We start from the raw sequence: 25,082 nt of genomic DNA on the forward strand, positions 1-25,082 counted from the left end.
AATTTTACCGCCCACATAAATAAACAAATTGGCGTCCAAATACGCGTGATTATAAGCCTTTCCGAGACCTCTGTCAGTTTAGGATAGCCACGAAAGTACGTCGTTGCTAAAATGTGACCTGGATCTGGTATTTGCATTCTGAGTCACATGACTATAAAAATCTCGGAACATATAATGTCAGTGAGATCAGAGGTCATATAGTCACGTGATATCGACATTAAACAAATTTCCCAAGTTGTTGTATATAGAATTTGAACATATTATATAGAAATCACTTAATGTTTGTAAATAAATATAATGCACACTTAATTCTCAACATATTTATTCTGAGAACAACGAACAGAAACCTGTCGGTATCGCAACAGGATGAAGAAAACCATTTTCAAGAAGCACTGAGCACGTGTCAGTGATGTTTTTTTGTTGGAGTCACGTGACTACCACATTGACACGTGCCCTTCGTAGTGAATCTGGTTTTCTTCAAATTTCTGCAACATTTACAGATTTTCGTCGTTGTTTTCACAATAAATATTTTGACCTTCGATATCATTGAGATGTAGGTTGCGAGAGTTGTGTAGTCACGTGATTAGGAATACAAATGGCCAGATCCAGGTCATATTTTAGCAACGATATATTTTCGTCTCGTGTATCAGCGGATTAAAGACATAACGAATGCTATGATCGTAATTTCTGAGAAAATAAATCATATTCCTATCGATTTCATGTAGGTGTATCTCGATGAAAGGTCGTTCAAATGTGCTCGATCGGCTAAAAAGTGGCTATCCCATGCCGACACCAAATGGTGTCGGCAAATTCCAACTTTTCGATAGGGAATGCGTTCTGATCCTACACCCCAACATAAATGTCCAAATATAAAAAAAATGGGGTGGCAAGGGTCAGAGGAAACTCGGACTAAGCAGTGTTCTGTGGGGATCTGTGAATAGACCATTAATATTTTCCTATGGACTTGTCCCTCGGGCAAGTTGTCTGAAAAATTGGAATAACAGTAAATTGGACAAATACCTTTACATACGCTCCTTGACAGGCATAAAAACACAAGAAATAAGTTTTAAGCAAACGGAAATCAACATATTTTAGTTATTTAAACAATTTATTTGGCATTATGTAGAGATAAAAAAAAAATGATTGCTAAGTTTTCAGCAACAATTTTATGTTAAAACTTTAACTGATTTATCCTAAAAATTATAACATATTATCGAGAAGAAGAAATACTTCTGTACAGCACCATCTTCTCCAAAGCTCTCCAAAACCTAGCGTCCCGGTTTCCATAGTAATATTTGTGAAATACTATCACAAATAAAATATCCACCACTTGTGATCTTAATTTACTTGTTATTTGCACAGATATTTCTGGAATACTTATCGTTGAATATGGCCTTTGGCAAACAGACAAAAGAAACATTTGAAAAATTTAAACCAACATATCTTTCAAGTATATAAGCGGCTTTGCCAGTCAACTTCCTGCGAACGAGCCAGTGAAAATCCGGTGCTTTATCCGGTGCTTGTATTGGAATTTGTTTAATATTATACCTCCTTAGTCAGACTCAGTGCCGAATAGTCGCATTCACTCCGAAGTAGACCAAAAGTTGTGTCGTGTCTACAAGACACGTGGCAATGGATAAAGTTTGCGTGAAAATAGCTCTTTAGACTCAGTAAGGATGCTTAAATGGCACATGCAGCGGCGTACTAAGGGGTGTTGCGGGGGGCGGGGATTGGGAGATTTTAAATACCAGTACAAGTTTTCAAAGCAGAGAAAATGTTCTCCAAAGTGAAAGTTATTTCCAGTTTTCTTATGACGGCAATGTATTGTTTACGAATCCACTTGCAAACATAATATCTTTTTCTGTGTGTTTACATTTTAAAATTATTTGTGGGGGTGCCAAAGGAAGGTCCGCCCCGGGTGCCAAATACTTCAGGTACGCATCTGGGTACATGGATGAAAGATGTTGAATGTCTTTACAGTGGTGTAAGTTGTGAGTGACAAAATGTGCAGATAGTAGCGAAAAATTAGACCGGAGTCATCGAGGTGTCAGATTGTGACCTACATAAGAGTTGATTGATGAGTGTACACACTACTTTCCCTCAGAATCAAGTATAAATTTGGGTTTGGAGTGCATAAACTTCTTTTGCTATGAACTGCCATTGACTTCTCTGTTCAAGTGAATAATATTCACATGCTATTTAAATAAGTATTGAAAAATATGGACCTTTTTTACGTTGTTTATTTTATGTTTTTATGATTTAAAAAAATTAAGCAGGAGAATGTGGCATTAAATTTATGAATAGAAACACTTGCACTCTTAAAACAAATATTTTTTCTATTGGTGCTGTCAGCCACATGTGTTATACTTTTCTGCTTCTTTGTATATATGTCAGTAATGTTTTTGCATTAGCTTCATTATATTTCCTTTCTTTTTCCATACATCACTTATGGTGTAAGGTAACTGTCTTTTGTACCTGTGTACTATTCACATCATGATTATTTTGGACAGATAATGGGAACTATAATGTATTTTCTTGCTCTTTATGAAGATGTGTAAGGTTTGCACCCCTATTTTAATGAATATTATTCATATTTCAGTACAGACATGGTCATTTGCATGTCAACATCTATTCTTAAAACTCCACAGGAACAGATACGCTTCAGATAAATTATAAATATACTGTTGTAAATGGTGAATGCCACTAGTGGAATGGTCTTGTAAATAGTTATTCATATGGCATACTGCTGCCTATATTGTGGGTGAGAAGAATTAAAGTTTTAGCACACCAATTACTTAGTTTCTATATTCATGACCCCACAGTGAAGTTGACATCAGAAATTCATATCTCACACTTGTTCAATAATAAGAAATTTATCAGTGTTATGCATTTATCTTGAAAATTCTATGTTCAGTTATCAAAGGGGGAAAAGCTTAAAATTAAGTGGCAATTTTGTGCATTTGAAAAATATATATAGTTTTTTCTCAGAAATTCTTATGTTTTCATTGAATATTAAAAGTATATCAGTATCACTTGTTTCTGTTCTTTTTGCAGGTCTCAATTTGCATGGCACAATATTAGGATTAATTGGTTTGTCATGCTGAAAGAAGCAATAGCTTGAACTTATCCAGAGACTCATTCTGATCTAAGTGTACAAGAGAGTTACTTTGACGGACAGATTTAGCTTTTGCAAGAGTTCTATTTTATGGTATGTGCTTATTAAAAGCCCAGGGATCGTCCTGGGCTTCGCCAATGTCGCAAATTGCGATTTTTTTTCCTTATTGGCGACAAAAATATCCCATCTGGCGATTTTTTTGGCGACATACTTTTTGGTTATTTAATTTGTACATACAATCATGGATTTGGACTGAATAAATTTAAAGCCAGAACAATAGGAAGCCATAAACTTGACTAAGCAATGCATTGGAATCAATCTGTTACACAAATGATCCTTTGTTCTTATTGACAACCCTATCTTTACAGTGCATTGTTACATCATAATCTGCTTATGCTGACATCTGGGCTGAGTACTGTATGCTGTGATACAGTCAATCATGCTACCGCACTATACCTACAACTGACCGACTTCCGAAGACGCGAATAGAACAGATACAATTAATTGTATGGCTAATCCTTCTGTTTTTTTTTATACATATACCAATACAATAGTTTTGCTGAACCTTCATAGAAAACTGATAACCTCTGAAGTACCGACTACTGTGTATAAATACAAAGCAAATGGAAAAAATCTCAATCACAATTACATCTGTCGCCAGTGCAGCATTTTACTCATTGATCTTTTCCTTTTGCCATCAGTCCCGTGTTACGGCTGCAGAGACTTAAACTCCGCAACAAGAAATAGCAAAAAAAAAAAAAAACAGTTTTGCATAATTAATAATAATTATTTATTTCTCAAAATACAGGAGTGAAAGAATCCCTAAATTGGGTGTGAATTTACGCTTATATATACGGTCCAATATTGCCAGGTGTTGACTCGTGTAAGTTTCATTCGTGGGAATGGAGATCCTATTTTTCTTGTCGAGAAAATTTATACAGCATTCAGTGATCATTCTGATCATTCTTGGGATTTAGGAAGCAATTCGCTACAAGCTTTGTGAAGCTAGCCATAAAGGTGGGGGGGGGGGGCTGCTGAGAGACTCCTGGTGTCACCTGTCAGCACTGAGGACTGTGAACGTGGATTCAGTAAGATGAACCTCATAAAAACTGACATCAGAAATAAGCTCTGCATCTCATCTCTCGAGAATTTAATGAGAATCAGCATGTACAGATGTGAAAAATTAGACTTTGAAACTGCATTCAACAAGTGGGCAGCCCTAAAATCGCGACGGATCTTCATGTAATACTTTGTAACATTTTGTTAATGCTTGTTGTAATTAAAGTATTAACTAATCCATCTTTTGTAATTTTCATTGCCTGTTACATTAATAGACTAAATTAACACTTGGAAAAATGTACACTACTTTTTTTGGCGACACTTTTTGAAAATTGGCGACAAAATATTGAGGTTGGCGATTATTTTGGCGACAGCTTTTTAAAAGCCAGGACCATCCCTGAAAGCCTATCATTTGAAATGCTTTTTATCTTGAACTGAATTTTCCACTGTTAATATTAGTTCTATACCATACCTTTTTATTTGCTATGATTTTGTAAACTCCAGAAATCATTTAAGTAAGTTGTAAGTGAAATGTTAAATTGTATTGAGTAATTATATATGTATGGTCAATTTCAGTGGCTATGTATCAATGGATTTATTTGATATGTCACTTCATAAACTTACCATGGTCCCACACATCAGTCTATCATTGTTCCAACATGACCTAATGTCATTTGATTAAACTTTGATCTCTCCAGATTAGCTGGACTGTTGTGATTACCCCCCACGCACACACACAACGTTGATGCTACTATTAGCATCCCCAGAATAATAATGAAAGGTTTGGAACTATTTACAAATTGTTTACTTGAATGTGGGGTTTATTTCCATTCAGTTGCTAGAAGAGTTTATACAATCTTCTTGGTTCTGTCACTGACAACTAACAAAGCATTTGTGTCATTTTAACACAACCCTGATCATCATTCAAGCAGCAGTATAAAGGAGTTTTTATTCTGTCCTGATGGTAAACAAAGACAAAAAGCATATGAGGTTGCACACGATTTGAAATCTTTCAAGAAATGCAGTCAGTCATTACACACAATGTAATCAATGCAATGCTTTTTGCTGTAAAGTAGTCACTTTTCTAAAAGCGTAGTACCATTTTTAGTTTTACAATCAATTTTTTTTCTTTTATACCATTTTACTAGACATTGTCTAAATATGTGATAAGTACGCTACTTTTGACATCAACTGTTCTGAACCAAAATCTTATGGTGGCAGGGGATAGTTTTGTAATTTGCCCCTGTCAAATTTCTTAACTTAATGCTATGGTGTGGCTTTTTCAGCTATTATTGTTTACTATGTAAAGATGTGGATATATTTGAGAACAAGATGTTTTGGGCTTGTGTTGTTTTCAAAACTGATGGGAGGCATATACACGTCCCATTGTTATTCTGCAGCATGTAGATAGTGAAATACCAATGGTCAGCTAGAAAGAAGGACCAGCCCCTCATAGCAGTAACATGTGGGTTCAAGGCAAGTAGAATATCTCAAAAATGGCTTGGATGGCACCTATTTTGAATTGCATCATCCTGTTTAGTACACAATGTTTTGCAGAATTATCAGCTAAGAAAAGGGCATGTGTTTGCACTGTGAACATCACATGGTGTAAAAATGACCTTCAGGTGTGAAATATACAGGTATACATTTGGGTTGGGTGTGTAAACTTCTTTTTCTATGAACTGCCATTGACTTCTTGGTTAAGTGAACAATATTTTTATGCTTTGTTTTAATATAACAATCCAGAAATGTGGACCTTTTTGATCTCGCATGTGTATTTTATTTTTTATGAATTTTTTTATACTAGGCTGGTGAATGGGACATTAAATTTGTGCATAAAACTGTCCCTTGCACCCTGAACATCACAAAGTGAACGAATGTGGTGTATGCCTAGATTGCATGTATGTGGCTGTAGTAATTAACTAGTTTTCAGTGTTACGATTCTGATTGAACAAATTAAGCCTAACAATGATGTTCATTGCTTTTTATTGTAATATATTTTGGCCTACAATGTAAGACATGGACTCTGATATTCATAGAGACAATGTACATGATTGTCTTACATTGTCTCTATGAATGAGAGCACAAAAAGTAATGATAGAAATAGTTTCCACCCCTCTTGAAAACTCTTGTACAGTGATATTATTTTTAAAGTTATACATACTCTATATTAAAAAGTACATCCCTATACAGTGCTGAAGAAAGTTGTCAGTTACAACTGGACTGCATTGTCCATATGCTACAGGTTGTAGATACACTGTGGATTTGACTGTAATTCGTACATTTGTTCTTTTTTGATTGTTTGAACATTGTTTTCATAACTAGTGTGATGCACAAGAGCCTGGGGGATTGTGGAAATTGCATCTTTCTAGCGGAAATTTCCTTTCGTTACAGATTTGTTGTTGGAAGTTAATAGCACTTCATTTGGTAGATCCTTCTACCTTGTCACAAAACATAATTAGTGAATTATTTCACTAATTAGCGTTATATTAATTAATAATAATGAGGACAATTGATGTCTTAAGGTTAATGAGTTCATATTGAAGTGCCATCCTTGTTCTAGTTATTTTAAGCCGTGGACAAACTTCCAACTTAACATTTTGATGTACTCAGATGATTGTTATAACTATCAGAGAAATAAATCTTTAAAGTTCCATTTTTATTTCAGAAAAAGGGAAAAGAAGTATCATCTTCCTGTTTATGAATTATGGGAATCTGAGGAAATTATTAAAATTCGCAATGATCATCAGGAAATGATTAAAAGCCTTTGATAAGCCTGTCTCAACCATCATCATCATGTCTTCAGTTGTAACTAAAAGAACTCATGTGGTGCAAAATGGACCAAAACATTTAGTTAATGGGATAGATCTGGATTCAAGTTCAAATATCCCACATGTATCACTCTCTACACACAGCAATGAAGACAAAATTATTGGAGGCAATACAGATATTGTGACAGATGACATCTCAAAGAGGGTGGGTCTCAAGGGAGACTTCCATAATATTATGTTATTGATTTTTTTATACATACTTCAAGGCATTCCATTAGGTCTTACTGGGAGTATACCAATGCTACTTTCAGGTCGTAAAGTTAGCTACAAAGAACAGGCAATCTTCAGTTTTGTCTTTTGGCCATTTAGCATAAAGCTATTATGGGCTCCTTTGGTGGATTCCGTGTATATAAAATGGTTTGGAAGAAGAAAGACTTGGTTGATTCCCACCCAGTATTTAATTGGAATCTTCATGTTAGTTTTATCAAGTTATGTAAATAGCTTCCTAGGAACAGAAGACTTGGCTTCAAGGAAAGTGGACATTATACCTTTGACATTCATATTTTTCATGCTGAACTTCCTCGCAGCAACCCAAGATATTGCTGTTGATGGATGGGCACTGACTATTTTGTCAAGGTAACTCTTACCAGCTGTTTCTTATGAATTAAAATGCAGGAATTCGTTCGTAATCACAATTCAATTACATTTCTGTATATTTAAGACATACATTTGTTTTAATGAAATATTGTACATAAAACAGGCTTAAGTCTATAGAGAAGTTGGAAATATATTTTTGCAAGTAATTATTCTTAATGTATTGTATCGATTATCACAAAATGTATGAAATTTAAATTTTTCATGTATTTTATACCATTTCTACCATTATGCATCTCACTGCTTGGAAGCTTCTTGATTTGGTTGTCAGTCGACCCATTCTTCACTGTTAGCAAGATTGTACAAATGCCACTCAAAACAGAAATATAATTTGGCTAGAATGTTTGTTCCTACAGTGGGTACCAAAAGCAAAGATTGTGTTTTAAGTGAGGGTGTAAGTTATTGTGGAGACTATGAACATTTATGAACGGGATGCTGTCCTGCCTGGTTATCAACAAGAATAAGATGGTGGGAGCCTGTTAAATAGTTTAATAATGGTTTTTTATTTGTATTGGAAATAATTGTCCAAAATATGCATTTTCTTCTGAAGTTATTCACGTTATATTTGTGGTTTAGTGGGGAGGTTATATTCCAGGTTGATCGTCTTTTGGTCAGAATTGAACAGAATGAGAGGTATATGAAAAAGCATTTTCAGTTCCATTGGATTATGTTTCATTGGAAACGTTCATTTTTCTATATGAATTATATCTGAAATTTTTTTTTCCATGTGGCAAGTAGTCATTTAACTACTTTTCTTGCTATCATTGATCATGTTTAGTAGGATAAAATAGTGATTAATGTTGGATACTTTAATTATGTTATTTACAAGATAATGGTTATAAGTGTTTAACTGAACAATTGAAATTAACTGACCAACTGCAGTTAGTTTACCTGACACAGTATTATGACTGCTAGCTCTTATGTTGGTGGGATTTACATGCCTTTTAACTTTTTATTATTCCACTCCATTTATTTGATTTGATACAAAAGACATAATGTGATAATACAAAGAAGGTCTGCTTTGGATTAATTGTAACAATGCAAAGTTCACTTCTGCAAATTGGGAGCTCAAAGCACAGTTGGAATTTAGGTTTGGGCGCTGCTGCCAGTAAGCATTAATGACTTTTTCATGGACCAAAAGATTGTTCAGTATAGTATTGTTATTTACAGTGTGATGAGAATTTGTTTTGCATAGAAAACTTAATAAAATACATGGCTTCTTATTAAAATTTATCAGTGATAAAACAAGCAGTATATAAAAGTTTCATTTACCAAAAATTACATGGAATACGGTACCTGTTTTGGTTGTGATTTTCTTAACTTTCAGTAAATAGGGGCCACATCCTTTTGGTATTTTCAAGGGGAAAAAAATGGGATCCATGCTTGACCCTGCCTTATTAGCAGGTTCATGTATTATGCGAGCATGAGTTTACGAGAGAGAAATGTATATGTGATGACCTGTTTAGATTTTCAGGTGATAAATGTTTACAAATTTTGCAACTAGTTTTGGAACTTGTTGGAATTTACTTAATAATTTATTTTTTTTTGCACAGTGAAGCAAACAAATGAATTTGGTTGCAATATTTGTATTTACTTGTAAATGACTGAATTAAATATTCAGGCCAGTAAGATGATTAATTATGTAATTTGTGTGTGTGTGAATAAATATTAAATTTTTAAAGTGCACGCTTGTATATATGTACACACACACACACACACACACACACACATATATATATATGACCAGATAACATTTTCATACCATAATACCAAGTTTTCCAATTCTTACACGTTTTTCAAGAGTTTGGACTTGGGCATTTTGATCTGTATTGAAGGCAAACAAGTTTTAAGTTCTTACTGTCAGTATTTCCATTTCATTTTTTTAATTTCTTAATTGAGTTAAAAATAAAATATCATAAAGTCAGAGAAAGATTTGTTGATATTAAGCGTTTTCAAAATAATTAAGAATGCTTTTGTGTTGGATTCATTAAAGAGAAGACAGACAGCTACATTGCTTTTATATTTAAGGTTTAGTGGGGAGGTTATAATCCAGGTTGATCATTTTTCAGTCAAATTTGAACATAATTTGAATGGGTTCTGCCAATATAGGTTTAGTGGGGAGGTTATAATCCAGGTTGATCATTTTTCAGTCAAATTTGAACATAATTTGAATGGGTTCTGCCAATGTGGGTATGTGAGAAAGCTTGCCAATAGCTTCCTGTGGGTCAGTGGTTCTTTATGGGGTTTCTCCAGGTTCTTCCTCCGCCATTTATACTGGCCACCATGTATAGCCTATCTTGTGCTGAAAAATGGTGTTAAATCCTACAACAACAATGACAGACAAAGAACAATAACAAGATAATGTGAGGTATATTGTATTATTGGAAAATGTTTGAGTATATGCAGAAGTTTGTTGACAAATCACTCAAGGTAATATTTATTTATATTTTTGTTTTCTTTTAGGCATAATGTTGGCTGGGCAAGCACCTGCAATAGTGTTGGGCAGACAGCAGGATATTTCCTGGGCAATGCACTATTCCTTGCTTTGGAGTCGGCAGATTTCTGTAATAAATATCTCAGAACTGAGCCACAGTCTGAGGGAGTTGTTACGTTAGCCAGTAAGTTTTAAAGAGCAGAAGGAATGTTTCAAGATAACTAGCTTCGGCTGTTTACATCATAACCTCCCATTTTGCATTTTCTGATTGTGTTGACAGATTTGGGTCTATACATGTTGTTAGGACAAATTAGTAGAAGAAGTAACATAGACCCTGATCTGTTTGCATTTATGTGACTGCATATCAGAGTTTACGTATATTTGAGTATCAGTATTTTTCAAAATATCAGAGTCTCAAGTCAGAAAACATAATGCAGGTATGATTCTTATCAGTATCAGTGTGTCTTTAACCAGCTTGGAATATTTGACAAGTCAATTTGATTTTTCTTTAAGGTTTTTTGTACTACAGTGGCATTGTGTTCTTCATCAGCACAACACTAGTATCGCTTATGAAGCAAGAGAAAGATGACCCAGATGTTGATTCCGACCAGGGAATAGTAGACACATATAAACAGCTGATCCGTGTGATCCACTTACCGTCAGTAATATCGTATGCCATCATAGTTCTTACAGTGGAGGTAAAAAGACTTTAAAAAAAAGTACAGTAGAACTTTGATTATCTGTCACCCTATTAACGGTCAGTCTCTGTTAACAGCCAAGGCATTGTACTTCAAAATATTAAAAACAGGTATATGTAGATAATATGATTCTTTGATGACCCAGTCTGTTATATAATATTTCTAATGTACATAGTCTGTTATCCATCTATTCTCAGGGCTCGAGTCTAGGAAACGGCCAATGTTGGTATGTGAGAAAGCTTTTCAGTAGCTTCTCATGGGTCGGTGGTTCTTCCGGGGTTTTTACTGGGTTCTTCCTCCACCATTAATACTGGCTGCCATGCATAGAATATCATGTGCTGAAAAATGGCATTAAACCCCACAACAACAACAACAACAACAACATCTATTCTCATATCCATCATGGTCTCGGTCCTGTACCCTCATGGATAATTGAAGTTCTACTGTACTGTAATTGTGATTATTTATAGTTCACCTATGATAAAATTTACAGTTATAGAAATGTTATTTATGTGCATTAATTCAGGGCATGTTTGATTGGTTCACGTTCCTAAGAGTATCGCGACACTAAAGTTACACGGGTAATCAATAAAATTCCAAGAACAGGCTACCTGGATTCTCAGTTGGATTTGAAAAGCTGGAGTAATAGACTCCCAACCTGGACAAAGTTGTAGTCCCAGAGCAAAGTTTGCTGGTGTGATCCTAAAATCATTATTTAGCTATGAAGTGTTATAGTGGTATAAGCATCAGTTGTTTTCCATAAAAGCAATGGCCCTTTGTTGGCATTCTGTGGTTCAAAACAGCAGTAAAATTAAACAAGACCCAAATTTGAGGACCCTTTCAAAAATGTACTTAATATGAATATAATTTTTTTTTTAAATTGATAAAACTAAAAATGTTTTGATCAACCAGTTAATATTTACAAAATTTGTATACCTTCTTTGTTGATTTATAAAGAAAGAAGGCTTTATCTAGTTTTATTTTCACACCTACATCATTGATGTCCAGGAACATTTTGTACAGTGACAATATATTTAGGTTGCAATAAAATGTTGCAGTTTTAATACTTGGTGTAAAGAAAATTATTGATATGTTCAGTTATTTGATTTACCAGAAAAGGGTAGCATTGTGAAATTCTCAGTTTTGGATCTTGACCTTTTTGTCTCTCTTCTTTACTCATTTGACTTTAGCCTTCACTCGTCATTTACGAGTGTTTTAATATTTCATCCTTATCTGAATTATATTTCTTTTCAAAGTCATAACTAATTGAATTAATGCAAAATTATTTATTTCTGCAAGTTTATTCTTTCAGAAATCGAGTTCCTAAGGTCATTAGTCAAATGATAAATGTGTGTTACACTAGCAGTGTATGATGGCTTTGCAGTCTAATTCTGTTGACATAAGGAGCAAAACTGAACTTTCCATGCAAAATTTGATGTTTAATCTGAAGTATTGGCCTCATTTAGTCATCATTAGCATAAATAATATGCATCTTATTATATGTTGAAAATAGGAGACTGAATTGCCTGGCAGAAATATTTGACTTAGTCAGACCAGTGCCAGATATAATTGTGTGTGGCTCTATTTGTTTTTGTATGAAAGGAAACAATAATTCATTACTGTTCTCTGAAAACTTTTTATGTGCATTTCTTATCAAATAATTGACATGTCACATGTTTTGCAATAGTTGTACCAGTGCATGGTCCTCATCTAAATATGTAAAATTAAATATTAAATCACTGAGTTTTAACTATTTCTTAGGTAATTTCTTTAATTTAAACTGGTAACTGTCTTTGAACCCTGTGGTTTTTTGTGTCCACCCAACACACATCTTTTTGACCTAGAGCAGTGGTTCTTAACTCATACGTCACAACCCAAAACTGGGTCACTATACTGGTTTGAGTAGGTTGCCAAGATGAACCTTAATAATTGAAATTTCCTACTCAAGTGTTTTTTTTTATTGCATTTAACAGGGCAAGGTTAACACCACAAACCTAATCTGGGTTGCTGCCTAAAAAGTTGAGAACCTCAGATTTCACATGCAACATTTTGTTAAGTTAACTGGCTTGTCTTGTTATTGCTTGGTACATTATGTGCATGATGAACTTGATGGAATCTGACCATCATGTTCATGGTTTCTTACAACTTTTGGCGGCTTAGTCTTTGAATTTGTTGATAACCCCTGTTTTAGCATCCTTAAACTCCTTGAATTTATTGATAGAATTTAAAACAATAATGTTAATAAATATTTCACTTTTTATATTCAGAATTTTTTTATTTATGCATTTATCAAAAATAATAAGTAAAGCAATTGTGATAAAATGGAATAGATCAAGTGACACTCCACATTGTTTACCAGATGGAATAGCATCCCTTTGCTTTTGTTGTGTGCTAATTAGTTTACCAGATGGAATAGCATCCCTTTGCTTTTGTTGTGTGCTAATTAGTTTACCAGATGGAATAGCATCCCTTTGCTTTTGTTGTGTGCTACATAGTTTACCAGATGGAATAGCATCCCTTTGCTTTTGTAGTGTGCTACTTAGTTCTGTTTTATATATCTATTTTAACAGTGATAAATATAGGAACATTTTGAGAAAGTTCAATTTTTGTAATAAAGAATACTTATTGAAAACTTTAGGAAGTCCTTGCATTTATTTAAAAAGTCATTGAAAAACAATTCTTTGGGACTCTGAACCAGTATTACAGCAACATTTCTGTATTTATCTAACATGTTAGATCTAAAGACCATGTACATGTCTACATCTATGTTATTTAGGTAGTCTCATTTATCGAATATGTTGGGTGTAAAGACTATGCATCTCTACATCTGTGTTATTTAGGTAGTCTCAGTTATCTAATATGTTGGGTGTAAAGACTATGCATATCTACATTTGTGTTATTTAGGTAGTCTCATTTATCTAATATGTTGGGTGTAAAGACTGTGCATATCTACATCTGTTATTTAGGTAGTCTCTTTTATCTAATATGTTGGGTGTAAAGACTGCATCTCTACATCTGTGTTATTTAGGTAGTCTCATTTATCTAATATGTTGGGTCTAAAGACCATATGCATCTCTACATCTATGTTATTTAGGTAGTCTCATTTATCGAATATGTTGGGTGTAAAGACTATGCATCTCTACATCTGTGTTATTTAGGTAGTCTCAGTTATCTAATATGTTGGGTGTAAAGACTATGCATATCTACATTTGTGTTATTTAGGTAGTCTCATTTATCTAATATGTTGGGTGTAAAGACTGTGCATATCTACATCTGTTATTTAGGTAGTCTCTTTTATCTAATATGTTGGGTGTAAAGACTGCATCTCTACATCTGTGTTATTTAGGTAGTCTCATTTATCTAATATGTTGGGTCTAAAGACCATATGCATCTCTACATCTATGTTATTTAGGTAGTCTCATTTATCGAATATGTTGGGTGTAAAGACTATGCATCTCTACATCTGTGTTATTTAGGTAGTCTCAGTTATCTAATATGTTGGGTGTAAAGACTATGCATATCTACATTTGTGTTATTTAGGTAGTCTCATTTATCTAATATGTTGGGTGTAAAGACTGTGCATATCTACATCTGTTATTTAGGTAGTCTCTTTTATCTAATATGTTGGGTGTAAAGTCTATGCATCTCTACATCTGTGTTATTTAGGTAGTCTCATTTATCTAATATGTTGGGTCTAAAGACCATTTGCATCTCTACATCTGTGTTATTTAGATAGTCTCATTTATCAAACATGTTGGATCTAAAGACCATATGCATCTCTACATCTATGTTATTTAGGTAGTCTCATTTATCTAACATGTTGGATCGAAAAACCATTTGCATCTCTACATCTATGTTATTTAGGTAGTCTCATTTATCTAATATGTTGGGTGTAAAGACTATGCATCTCTACATCTGTGTTATTTAGGTAGTCTCATTTATCTAATATGTTGGGTCTAAAGACCATATGCATCTCTACATCTATGTTATTTAGGTAGTCTCATTTATCTAACATGTTGGATCTAAAGACTATATGCATCTCTGCACCTATGTTTTTTAGGTAGCCTCAATTATCTAATATGTTGGGTCTAAAGACCATATGCATCTCTACATCTGTTATTCATGTAGTCTTTGCTGCATTTATCTAATATGTTGGGTCTGAAGACCATATGCATCCCTACATCTGTGTTATTTAGGTAACATCCCTTGCTTTTGTAGTGTGCTAATTAGGTAGTCTCATTTATCTAACATGTTGGGTCTAAAGACTATGCATCTCTACATCCGTGTTATTTAGGTAGCTTCATTTAGCTATTAAGTTGGATCTAAAGACTATGCATATCTACATCTATGTTATTTAGGTAGCTTCATTTAGCTATTATGTTGGATCTAAAGACTATGCATATCTACATCTGTGTTATTTAGGTAGTCTCATTTATCTAATATGTTGGGTCTAAAGTCTATGCATCTCTACATCTGTGTTATTTAGGTAGTATATTTAGCTATTATGTTGGGTCTAAAGACTGCATCTCTACATGTGTTATTTAGGTAGTTTCATTTATCTAATATGTTGGTTCTAAAGACTATGCATCCCTACAGCTGTGTTATTTAGGTAGTCTCATTTAGCTATTATTCAGTGTCTAAAGACTATGCATCTCTATATCTGTGTTATTTAGGTAGCTTCATTTAGCTATTATGTTGGGTCTGAAGACTATGCATCTCTACATCTGTGTTATTTAGGTTGCCTTTGCTGCAGCAGATTCACTATTTGACCTGAAGCTGATTGAAGCGGGCATGCCCAAAGAGAGGCTGGCACTGTTTACAGTTCCCATGGTACCTATAGAAATCATCCTCACTCTCATCATCAGCAAGTTCACTGCTGGACCCAGGCCCATGTACATTTACCTCAAAGCAATGCAATATAGGTAAATTTATTTCATGTTTATTAGATGGCAGTTTTTCAAGTTTCACTAAAATTGTCAAACTTCTTTCGTCCTGGCTTCAAGAACTGTGCGGCTTACTTGATTAATTTTGATGTCTGCTGTCCTTGCATGTGATGTACCTGGTTTATTTTAATAAAGCCAAATTCTTTTTAGATTTAGGGGGTGTTTTGCATATCAACCGTATTGACTTGCTTCTCAGGGCTAATTGAACACGTTTTTTTACTTAGACAAATGATATTTGGTTGGCATATTTCTGTTCATTCATATTAAGGTGAGATGATAAGAATTTCATGTCAGTTCAATGATTTTGTGAATTTAAAAAAAAAATAGATGATTTCTTTTTTTACTCCTAGACATTTTGGTAAAATCTTCCTTTGCACAGCTGTGCAGAAACCATGTGACTTGGGCAAAATAGGTTTGATTTGCATGTTTTTGTCCATATGTAGATTGTTGTGCCATGTGAATGATTTTAAGATGAATAAAGTTTTCTGATTCTATGGACTTTTACATTGTCATAGTGATAACTCTGTAAAGGCTGAGTTGTATAGGAATCCTTGTGTCCATCTACCCATCCTTCTGTCCATCTGTCCAGCATAGTTTCAGTTGTCATGAGACTTTGTGAATATTATGGTCATCACTTTGCTATAGTAACTTTTTTAAAGAGTTATTGCTCTTTTTGATTGACCGCTGTGGTGGCCTAGTGGTTAGAGTGTCCGCCTTGGATGTGGGAGGTTGTGGGTTCGAACCCCAGCCGAGTCATACCAAAGACTTCTAAAAATGGTACTAACAGCTGCCTCGCTAGGCGCTCAGCATTAAGAGGTTAGTGTTATAACTGGTCAGCCTGGTGTCAGGATAATGTGACTGGGTGGGACATCATGCTACATGTCTGCGGCATGATGCCCCTGCACTAGACATCACTTTAAACTGCCACACTGCAGATATGTAGCGATATGACTGAAAAATTGTTAAAGTTATGTTCCAAATCTAAATCACACACACACTCTTTTTGACTTGCAGCTGAATGAAGTTTATGACAAAATATTGTGAATTCAACTGTTGCCGCACTTTGTAATGGATTATTTGGTTAGTTGTATGGTCAATGTCATCAGATGTTAATACATGGCATTGCTCCTACAGTTATTGCTCTTTATATCTTATGTGATGTACAACACAATTCTCATTAGTGCAGTTAGGGCTACCATTTTTGTGCTCATTACTTGAAGCTGCAGATATCGAAAAATCACTGTGCTCCAACAATTTCTGTCACAATAATTTACCATATTATCTGAATGCAGTGTATGACAGAATCATTTTAATGCAATTTGTCATGCATTTTTTTATGGATCGCTGTGAAATTTAGTACATATCATGGTCATCTTTTGAATATGTACACATCGACAAATCATTTTGATCTTCATGACATTTATAAGAGTTTTGGATTACAGTTTGATGCAATATGTGAAGGACATTATTTTATAGTTTTTGTAGATGCTGTGAAACATAGTGTCTATTTTGATCATCATTAGAAAATATGCATGCTGACCAGTAATTTACTCATACGGTTTTCAGTAGAACTGTGTTGATGTTCCGGGTGGAATGTGGAAAAGGTGTCAGTATCTTTACTTGAGCCAATTTCTGTCCATTTTCCAGTTATGTTGCAAGTTGGGCATATGTATTTTACAAACACAAATCTTTTTCTTAAAAAAATAATTCTTCCTACATTTATTCAGTATTTGTGAACCACAATCCATTCAGACATGCATTGCACCTTTCGAAATATATTTCATTTTCTTTTATTCTTCTTATGTTTAAGTCCTTTTTTAAATTACTTTTTTAGAATACTGCTAGAGCTGCTGTATGTCTTTGTTGTGTGGCTGTCACATCATGTCCAGGAAACTGCAGGTCATTTCCCTCTCTATTTCTATGGCCTCATCCTTGCAAGCTATGCTCTGCATCAAGTAAGTTCCATAGTTCTATTCACATGTCTTTGTTTTGATAATATATGCAGGGGATGACAATTGTAATGTTGCATTAGGTAAGTTCCTTAGTTCTATCCATCTGTTTGTTTTGTTCATATGGGGGTGGGTAGGGGTGGGGAAACAATTCCAATTTTGTCAGCTGTGCTTTGCTGTAGGTAGGTTCCACAGCTCTATCTCTCTTTATTCATATGTACAGGGGGAGACAGTTCCAATTTGACATACTAACCTATACCTACAAAGATAATACAGGAATTATGGTACCAGAATTATTATTTTGCTTCTTTTCTTTTATGTAAAACTTGTACAAGTTATATAAAATTTTGTTTGCCAGGCCATGACTTTTAGTTATCTATGTTAATATGGCAAGGGAGTTGTCATTGTCCGACGTATGCGTATGTGTTATGAAGTTTTTCTGTTATCGATTTATCTGTAGGTCCATCCATCCATGTTTTGGTGTATCAGTCTTAATGTCTAAATAGATATGTGTCTGATGTACACTCATTTCATCTGCATGTCTTTCTGCATCTAATTGTATGCAACTGCTAAAGTATTTATGGAAGGCCTGAATGCTATATACTACAAAAAGTGAATACTAATTTACAACACCTTTAACATTAATTCTGAAGACATTTTGCATATTTATACACAGGATCAGAAGATATGGTTACTTATTTATCAACAAAATGCAATAGCAGTTGCTTACTGCTTGATATGCATGTGTGAGCTATTGATGTCAGTGGAGGGACTATGCACTGTGTGTACAGTAATCAATAATAATGCCAATTAAACTTACTTTTTTGTTTTGCAGCATTGTTTAAACAATGTGTATATTTTCATTATTTATAGTTGACTCCCTCTGACACTTATTTTCATTGAAAAAGTTTCTTGTAGATTTAGTCATGCCAGAATTGTCACAAAAAGGAGAATTTTGTTTCTTTAAATCATTTTCTTCACATAAAAGACATGCAAACCTTTTGTACAAAAGTAATAGTTGGATACCATATAAAGAATAAATCTTCTTTATGTCGATTATATATTTGGACAACAACAAAAATCATTTCAAAAGAGTCTTGTTATTTAATACATGTGTGTTTGAGTGTCATTTTTATTACAAGAAGCCATTGCACATGATACATGGTATTTAACAGCTCCTGTTGTAGCACCGCAGTAAATTAACGGTTCTTGTTGTAGCACCACAGTAAATTAACAGTTCTTGTTGTAGCACCGCAGTAAATTAACAGTTCTTGTTGTAGCACCGCAGTAAATTAACATTTCTTGTTGTAGCACCACAGTAAATTAACGGTTCTTGTTGTAGCACCACAGTAAATTAACAGTTCTTGTTGTAGCACCGCAGTAAATTAACAGTTCTTGTTGTAGCACCACATTAAATTAACAGCTCTGGGGGCGATCACCAGTTATTATGTACATTTGAGAGAGTGACTTATGTAAGGTGAAGTTGTTTGCATTTAAAACATGCACAATGGAGAGAATGTTGTCATATATATGCTGCATTAATGTAATGTGGATGATATTTCTTTGGAAATTGTACATGATCTAAGCACACTGCTAACTAAAATGACTGCTCCCTTCTGCTAAAAAAATCAGCCTGAATTAGTCTAAAGTACACTGTCTGTAGTAGCTATTGAAATAGGGAAAATGAATTTTGCCAGACTAGACAATACCAGCTTCTGAAAGTTTTTTGAAAGGTGGACATCTGGAGTAAGGCCAAGCTGTTTACTCTATAACCCATATTACATTAATGTAGCATAGAGGTGTGTCAGCACTCCATTGTGCATGTTTTAAATGCAGACGACATCACCTTACATGTATCACTATCTCAAAAGTACATAATAACTGGTGAGCACCCCATTATAAAAGTTCAGTAAGCACTAATGGCCACACTAAATTTATTAAAGTTCAGTGTGCACTGATGTACATGTTAATTGTATTAGAAAAGTTAAGAATGTACGGATGACCATACTAAATGTATTGGAATAATTCAGTAAGCACTGATGGCCATACTAAATGTATTGGAATAATTCAGTAAGCACTAATGGCCATACTAAATGTATTACAAAAGTTCAGAAAGCACTGATGGCCACACTAAATCTATTAGAAATGTTCAGCGTATCACTGATGTCCATGCTAATTGTATTAGAAAAGTTCAGTAAGCACTGATGCCATATTAAATGTATTAGAAATGTTCAGTGCATCACTGATGCCATACTAAATGTATTAGAAATCTTCAACGCATCACTAATGCCATACCAAATGTGTTAGAAAAGTTCAGTATGCATTCATGGCCATACTAAATGTGTTAGAAAAGTTCATTAAGCACTGATTGCCATACTAAATGTCTTAGAAAAGTTCAGTAAGCACTGATTGCCACACTAAATGTGTTAGAAAAGTTCATTAAGCACTGATTGCCATACTAAATGTGTTAGAAAAGTTCAGTAAGCACTGATCGCCATACTAAATGTGTTAGAAAAGTTCAGTAAGCACTGATCGCCATACTAAATGTGTTAGAAAAGTTCAGTAAGCACGGATTGCCATACTAAATGTGTTAGAAAAGTTAAGTAAGCACGGATTGCCATACTAAATGTGTTAGAAAAGTTCAGTAAGCACTGATCGCCATACTAAATGTGTTAAAAAAGTTAGAGAACTAGTTTTACTACCGATCAGACCTGTTATAATGCAATGTTCGGGGTCCAAAGAATCAAATCTTATATAAGCGGGATCACGTAAAAAAAAATTTTGTGAAAAACTTCCCCATAGAAAATGTGCATTGAAATTTAAATGTCCTCAGTTTTAACTAACCTCTTCATCATATATTGTTTGTTTTGTTCACTGGGTTTCATCAGACATCAAATATACTGTAGTATCATTTATTTTCGCTGGGCTCAGTTTACATGGTTTTGTAATTTAAAAAAAGGCATTTTCATGGATACTTAAATGCATGGTTTTACCTGTCAAAGTTTGCATATTAGTAGGTATTTAATTTCATGGTTTAACCTCTACAATTACCCAAAATAAAGAATACAAAAGAATAAAACCGTTATGATGCAAACAGCAGTCACTTCAATGTTTAAAACAATACTACCACCTATATGAGCACAAGTCAAAGACCTGGCAAGTTCAATACTTAACCGTGTTTTCAACCAAGTGAATAACATCAGTCGAAGCCAATGCAGCCAACAACACTAAAAAAATATTTCCATCTCTATGAGCACAAATAAAACACCTGTCAAGATTAATCACTTTCAATATGTTTTCATTTGAGTGCTCAACATCAAAGGAAACTGATGCAGCCAACAACACTAGGCCAGTCGGTTATTAAAGTACATATGAATGATCTCTTACTTAAACCACTGTCCATCAGGTTGCAGCATCAGTACTTTTGATGTGTTTAGAGACCACCAAAGTGTGAAGATGCTAACTAAATTGAAAGACAGTGGAATCACTCCTTTGTTTGTACCTGCCTCTTATACAGACCAACTTCAAGCACTAGACTTGACAGTAAATAAAGAGTACAAAAAAGAATTGAAGTCACACTTCCATGAGTGGTATGCTAAATAGGTCATGGACGTCATTATGGAAAAATATGTTACTGGTGACAATCAGTGCACAGTCAGAGGTCTCGCTAGGATTTTAAAACTAGGAGTCCAGGACATCCATTTTGGTAAAAATTGGAGTCCCACTATCAAAAGTTGCAGTCCCTTCTTAATACTATAATATAGCTTCATTACAGCAGTCCATTGACAGGAACGCAAATTTGTGGTTTATTTATTTGTAAATGTACTTGTAGTAATTTTAGGCAGTAGTATCTGATTTGCTGTTTTTTCCCCGTATTTTCGCAAATACGTGTCAAGTCAGAAAACAGCTTAGACCTTAAAATACATAGGCTTTGGTTTCAATGATTTGTATATTTTTTTCTGAATATATTTGCCTGATGATTTAAGAAAACAGACATTCTAATAAACTGGTACATCCCAGACATAGTGAAGTCTGCCATTATTTCCCATTAGGCCTACTAGCTCACTTACAGTTTCAAACTAAATTTATGATGAAATATTGTATAAAAGGCAGTTAATATATAACCAAATCACCGATTCTGATCTTGACACACAAGTTTGAATGTTTTATCATCAAAGGATAGCATGCAGGAAATTGATAGTTGCTACCTTACTCGGAAAAGGGATAATGGTCAATCAGTTATCAAAACATAATGCTTGTGAATGGGCAAGAGATTGTTTGTCAACATAATTGATATAAAAACTAGGCCTAGCTACTGATGCCTTGATGAATGCATTTCACTACAACACTAGAACTAACTGGGCTAAGGCGAGGGGCATTTAAAAAAAATATGGTATGGTCAGTCAATGTACCTCTTAAATAATCACAGGGAGAAGTCGTTTTCGCTTTCCTAACAGAAGAAGGCGAAGTTTACATTCAGAAATGAACACAATAACGAAAGCTAAAATTGTTTATTTGATGTACTTTTATAAATGACCACATGTACATCTCTGGGTCTTTCTGACTCTGAATTCAATCACTGTAAATATCAGTACATTTTCCACCTGGCCGCCAGTCAAAGCCATTGAACTTGCCATCCAGCTATTGCTTCATGTTCTTTTTTATGTACTCTTATAAAATGGCAATATGTATGTACATCAAGGGGTCTTTCAGTCACTGAATTCTGTCATTGTAAATATCAGCACAGCTAATTGATCAACACATTTTCCCACAAAGCAGGTGGCTGAAGCAGGACTGGAAAATCTTTGAATTTTGCTGCATACCTATTACATGCATACGGAGGACTCCCACCTCAGTGATTTTCTGCGTCCGAGATCAAAAATTGGTGTCCAAATATGCGTAATTAAGCGTTTCCGATATCTTTGCACCTGCACAGTATTAGCAACCTCATTAATCAAGCCAATTCACACTGAATGGATAATTCCAGCTCAGACTACAATGAGAGAAAGATCAGACTTAATTTTTTGTGGTTTTGAGAAAGCTGGACTTGTTCAATACAGCAATTTGGGGGTTATTTACCTGAGAAGCATTTGTGAGTACCAACTGTCTTGATTGACACGATGTTGATACAGTGGCTTTGTCCAGAAACCTGTGAAGTGTGAGCTTTAATACTTTGCTGTAATTAGTGTATATACGTAGTGTTTCATTTATAATAGTGTTTCAAGAAATAGTTATAGTATTTTAAAGGATTGTTGTTCTTTTGGATTAAAAATGCATGGATAAAATGAAATGTGCTTTTAGAAGGATTTAAATGTTTCAAAAACAGTTGTTCTCGAATGAAGGCTCGATTTGAATAAGTATTAAATTTAACTTTCATATCCTGTTATTTTGTATTATTGTTTCTTTCATTTTCAGTATTACTATTGTTTGAATGCATATAATTTTTGTCTTATCTTCTCTCTATCCTTATTTTCCTCACTCATCGATTTAAGGCAGTGAGTGTAAAATTACAGCTATCGGATACCTTATCGAATGTGTGCATTAAAATAATATAAAATGATTTATAATTCTGGTTTCAAAAGGTACAAATAAAAAATAAAACAAACACATGCAAAAGCTCATTTTTAATTACCAGATTACGGTATTGACCTTAATTCATCAAATACTAGAAGCTGTGTTAATCTCCTGGAATGAAACACTAAGAAAATGGGGGGGGGGGCATCATCTTATGTGGCTCATTTTTTGTTGGGGATTTAAATTTGTGGTTTGGGGAAACAACAAAAACCACGAAAATTGATCCCCCATGAAAATTGATGATATTACGATACTTTAGTTTTTAATTATAATCACGCCAATATGGTGGACATGGTGCGCAGTGAAGTTAAGGCAACATGACATGCAGTACTGGGATTAAAAATCTGCTAGGGATATAAATAATCGGCTTTTCTGAGAGCATGTATTTAGAATGTTAAAAAGAGGTCACCTTAAATTAAAAAATGGGAACATCCTGCCATTGCATTATAAGTAGAATCATGTTATGGGTTTTACCTGTATGAATTTCTTTTACTTGAATATAGTTGGATCTGTTCAACAATATATTGAAGTGTTTATGATGTAATAGTACAGAGATCAAGCTCATAGTAAGCTCTTCCACCAGTGTATTGTTTATAATGTCAAACATGAAATTCAGCTTTCAAACTTGACTCATTTCTTGGTACATTAAAATTATTGCAAATCACACACCTCCCATTGAATTTTTTTTCTTCCAATTTCAGTGGAGCATGTCAGATTTTTGAAATTGAAAATCAAGAGAAATTACAGTCTCTTATTTCTGAATTTTGGCATGTCATTTTTTGGGTAAAAGCAGTAAATATTTACAAAGTAAGGAAATATGCGTTCATCTTTAACTGAATGGGGTGAATTGAAAATAACAATCTCATTTCAGTACATTTCAGTACATCTTCGCTAGCCAATTTTCCAATATGTTAACCTGTCTACACCTTGATGGATCAATCACTGTATCCCATCAAAATCATGTTGTTCAAATTTAAATAATGTTTCTATGTGATCGAGACATGTTGTGTGTGTGTGTGTGTGTAATTTAGATTTTTACCATAGCTTTTAAAAAAATTCAGTCAACACTATGATGTCTTTAGTTTCGCAGTTTATAATGATGTCTAGCACTGGTGCATCATGTTGCAGTCATATTATCCTGACACCAGGCCAACCAATCCTAACACTAACCTCTTAATGCTGAGTGCCTAGTGAGGCAGCTGTTAGAATCATTTTTATAAGACATTGGTATAACTCAGCCGGGGTTCAAACCTGCAACCTCCCGCATCTGAGGCTGACACTCTAATCACTAGGCCACTGGAGCAGTTTGAGAAAAGGGGTGCACACAACTAGAATGGACTCGTAAATAATCACTTTTCCACTGCTGATCTATGTTTGCACAAATACATCCTTTCCTCAAATAAACCTGTAATGGCTTCTCTCTGGTACGTAGTGATACTTTTGATGTTAAACTTAAAAAAGTGTCCTTTGAAGTCAATTGCCCCCACCATTTTCATCCACTGTGCAATGCACTGCTGCTACACACTGTTGGTTAGTTGACATTACATACTAAGGGAGACAACTCATGAAATCCAATAGATGTCATAGGACAAAGCACTGAAATATCGTATAGATGCGCAAGGGTGTAGATAGGTTAATATATTGGGTAGTGAAGAGGATTTCATTAGGGAAGTGTGCTCCATGATGTTTGTGAGTGAACAAGAAATGAATATGTTACAGTGTTTACAGTTTACCAGTGAACCTATCCGAGAGATTGATCCTTGCATTAGAATAAGTTCATAACGCAGCTTAATCTAAATACGAGCATATTATTTGTTTTATGGTGAAACTTAACTTACCTGTCTGTAACCCCAGCTTCATCTGTTGACTTCTTCCATATCATGAT

At 34.4% G+C, this 25,082-nt stretch overlaps 1 protein-coding gene across 3 annotated transcripts in view; it reads left to right on the top strand.

Annotated features, from left to right (window-relative positions):
* Positions 1-1,491: 1,491 nt before the first annotated feature.
* Positions 1,492-25,082, top strand: part of LOC149782264 (acetyl-coenzyme A transporter 1-like) — a 30,448-nt gene continuing 6,857 nt past the window's right edge. The window contains exons 1-7 of one of the 3 annotated variants that reach the window (XM_089933640.1): positions 1,492-1,670; positions 3,055-3,208; positions 6,843-7,581; positions 10,063-10,217; positions 10,547-10,731; positions 15,469-15,653; positions 17,509-17,629. In XM_089933640.1, the coding sequence (XP_089789766.1) occupies positions 6,971-7,581; positions 10,063-10,217; positions 10,547-10,731; positions 15,469-15,653; positions 17,509-17,629 (1,257 nt within the window). In that variant the 5' untranslated portion in view covers positions 1,492-1,670; positions 3,055-3,208; positions 6,843-6,970. Of the gene's footprint in view, positions 1,671-1,726; positions 1,935-3,054; positions 3,209-6,842; positions 7,582-10,062; positions 10,218-10,546; positions 10,732-15,468; positions 15,654-17,508; positions 17,630-25,082 lie in introns of those variants that run through there. The other 2 variants (XM_089933642.1, XM_089933643.1) reach the window with 2 other exon arrangements.

The sequence above is a fragment of the Sinohyriopsis cumingii genome, chromosome 15 (assembly GCF_028554795.1).
Source record: "Sinohyriopsis cumingii isolate HCF-2022 chromosome 15, ASM2855479v2, whole genome shotgun sequence".
In the NCBI taxonomy this organism is placed as follows: domain Eukaryota; kingdom Metazoa; phylum Mollusca; class Bivalvia; order Unionida; family Unionidae; genus Sinohyriopsis; species Sinohyriopsis cumingii.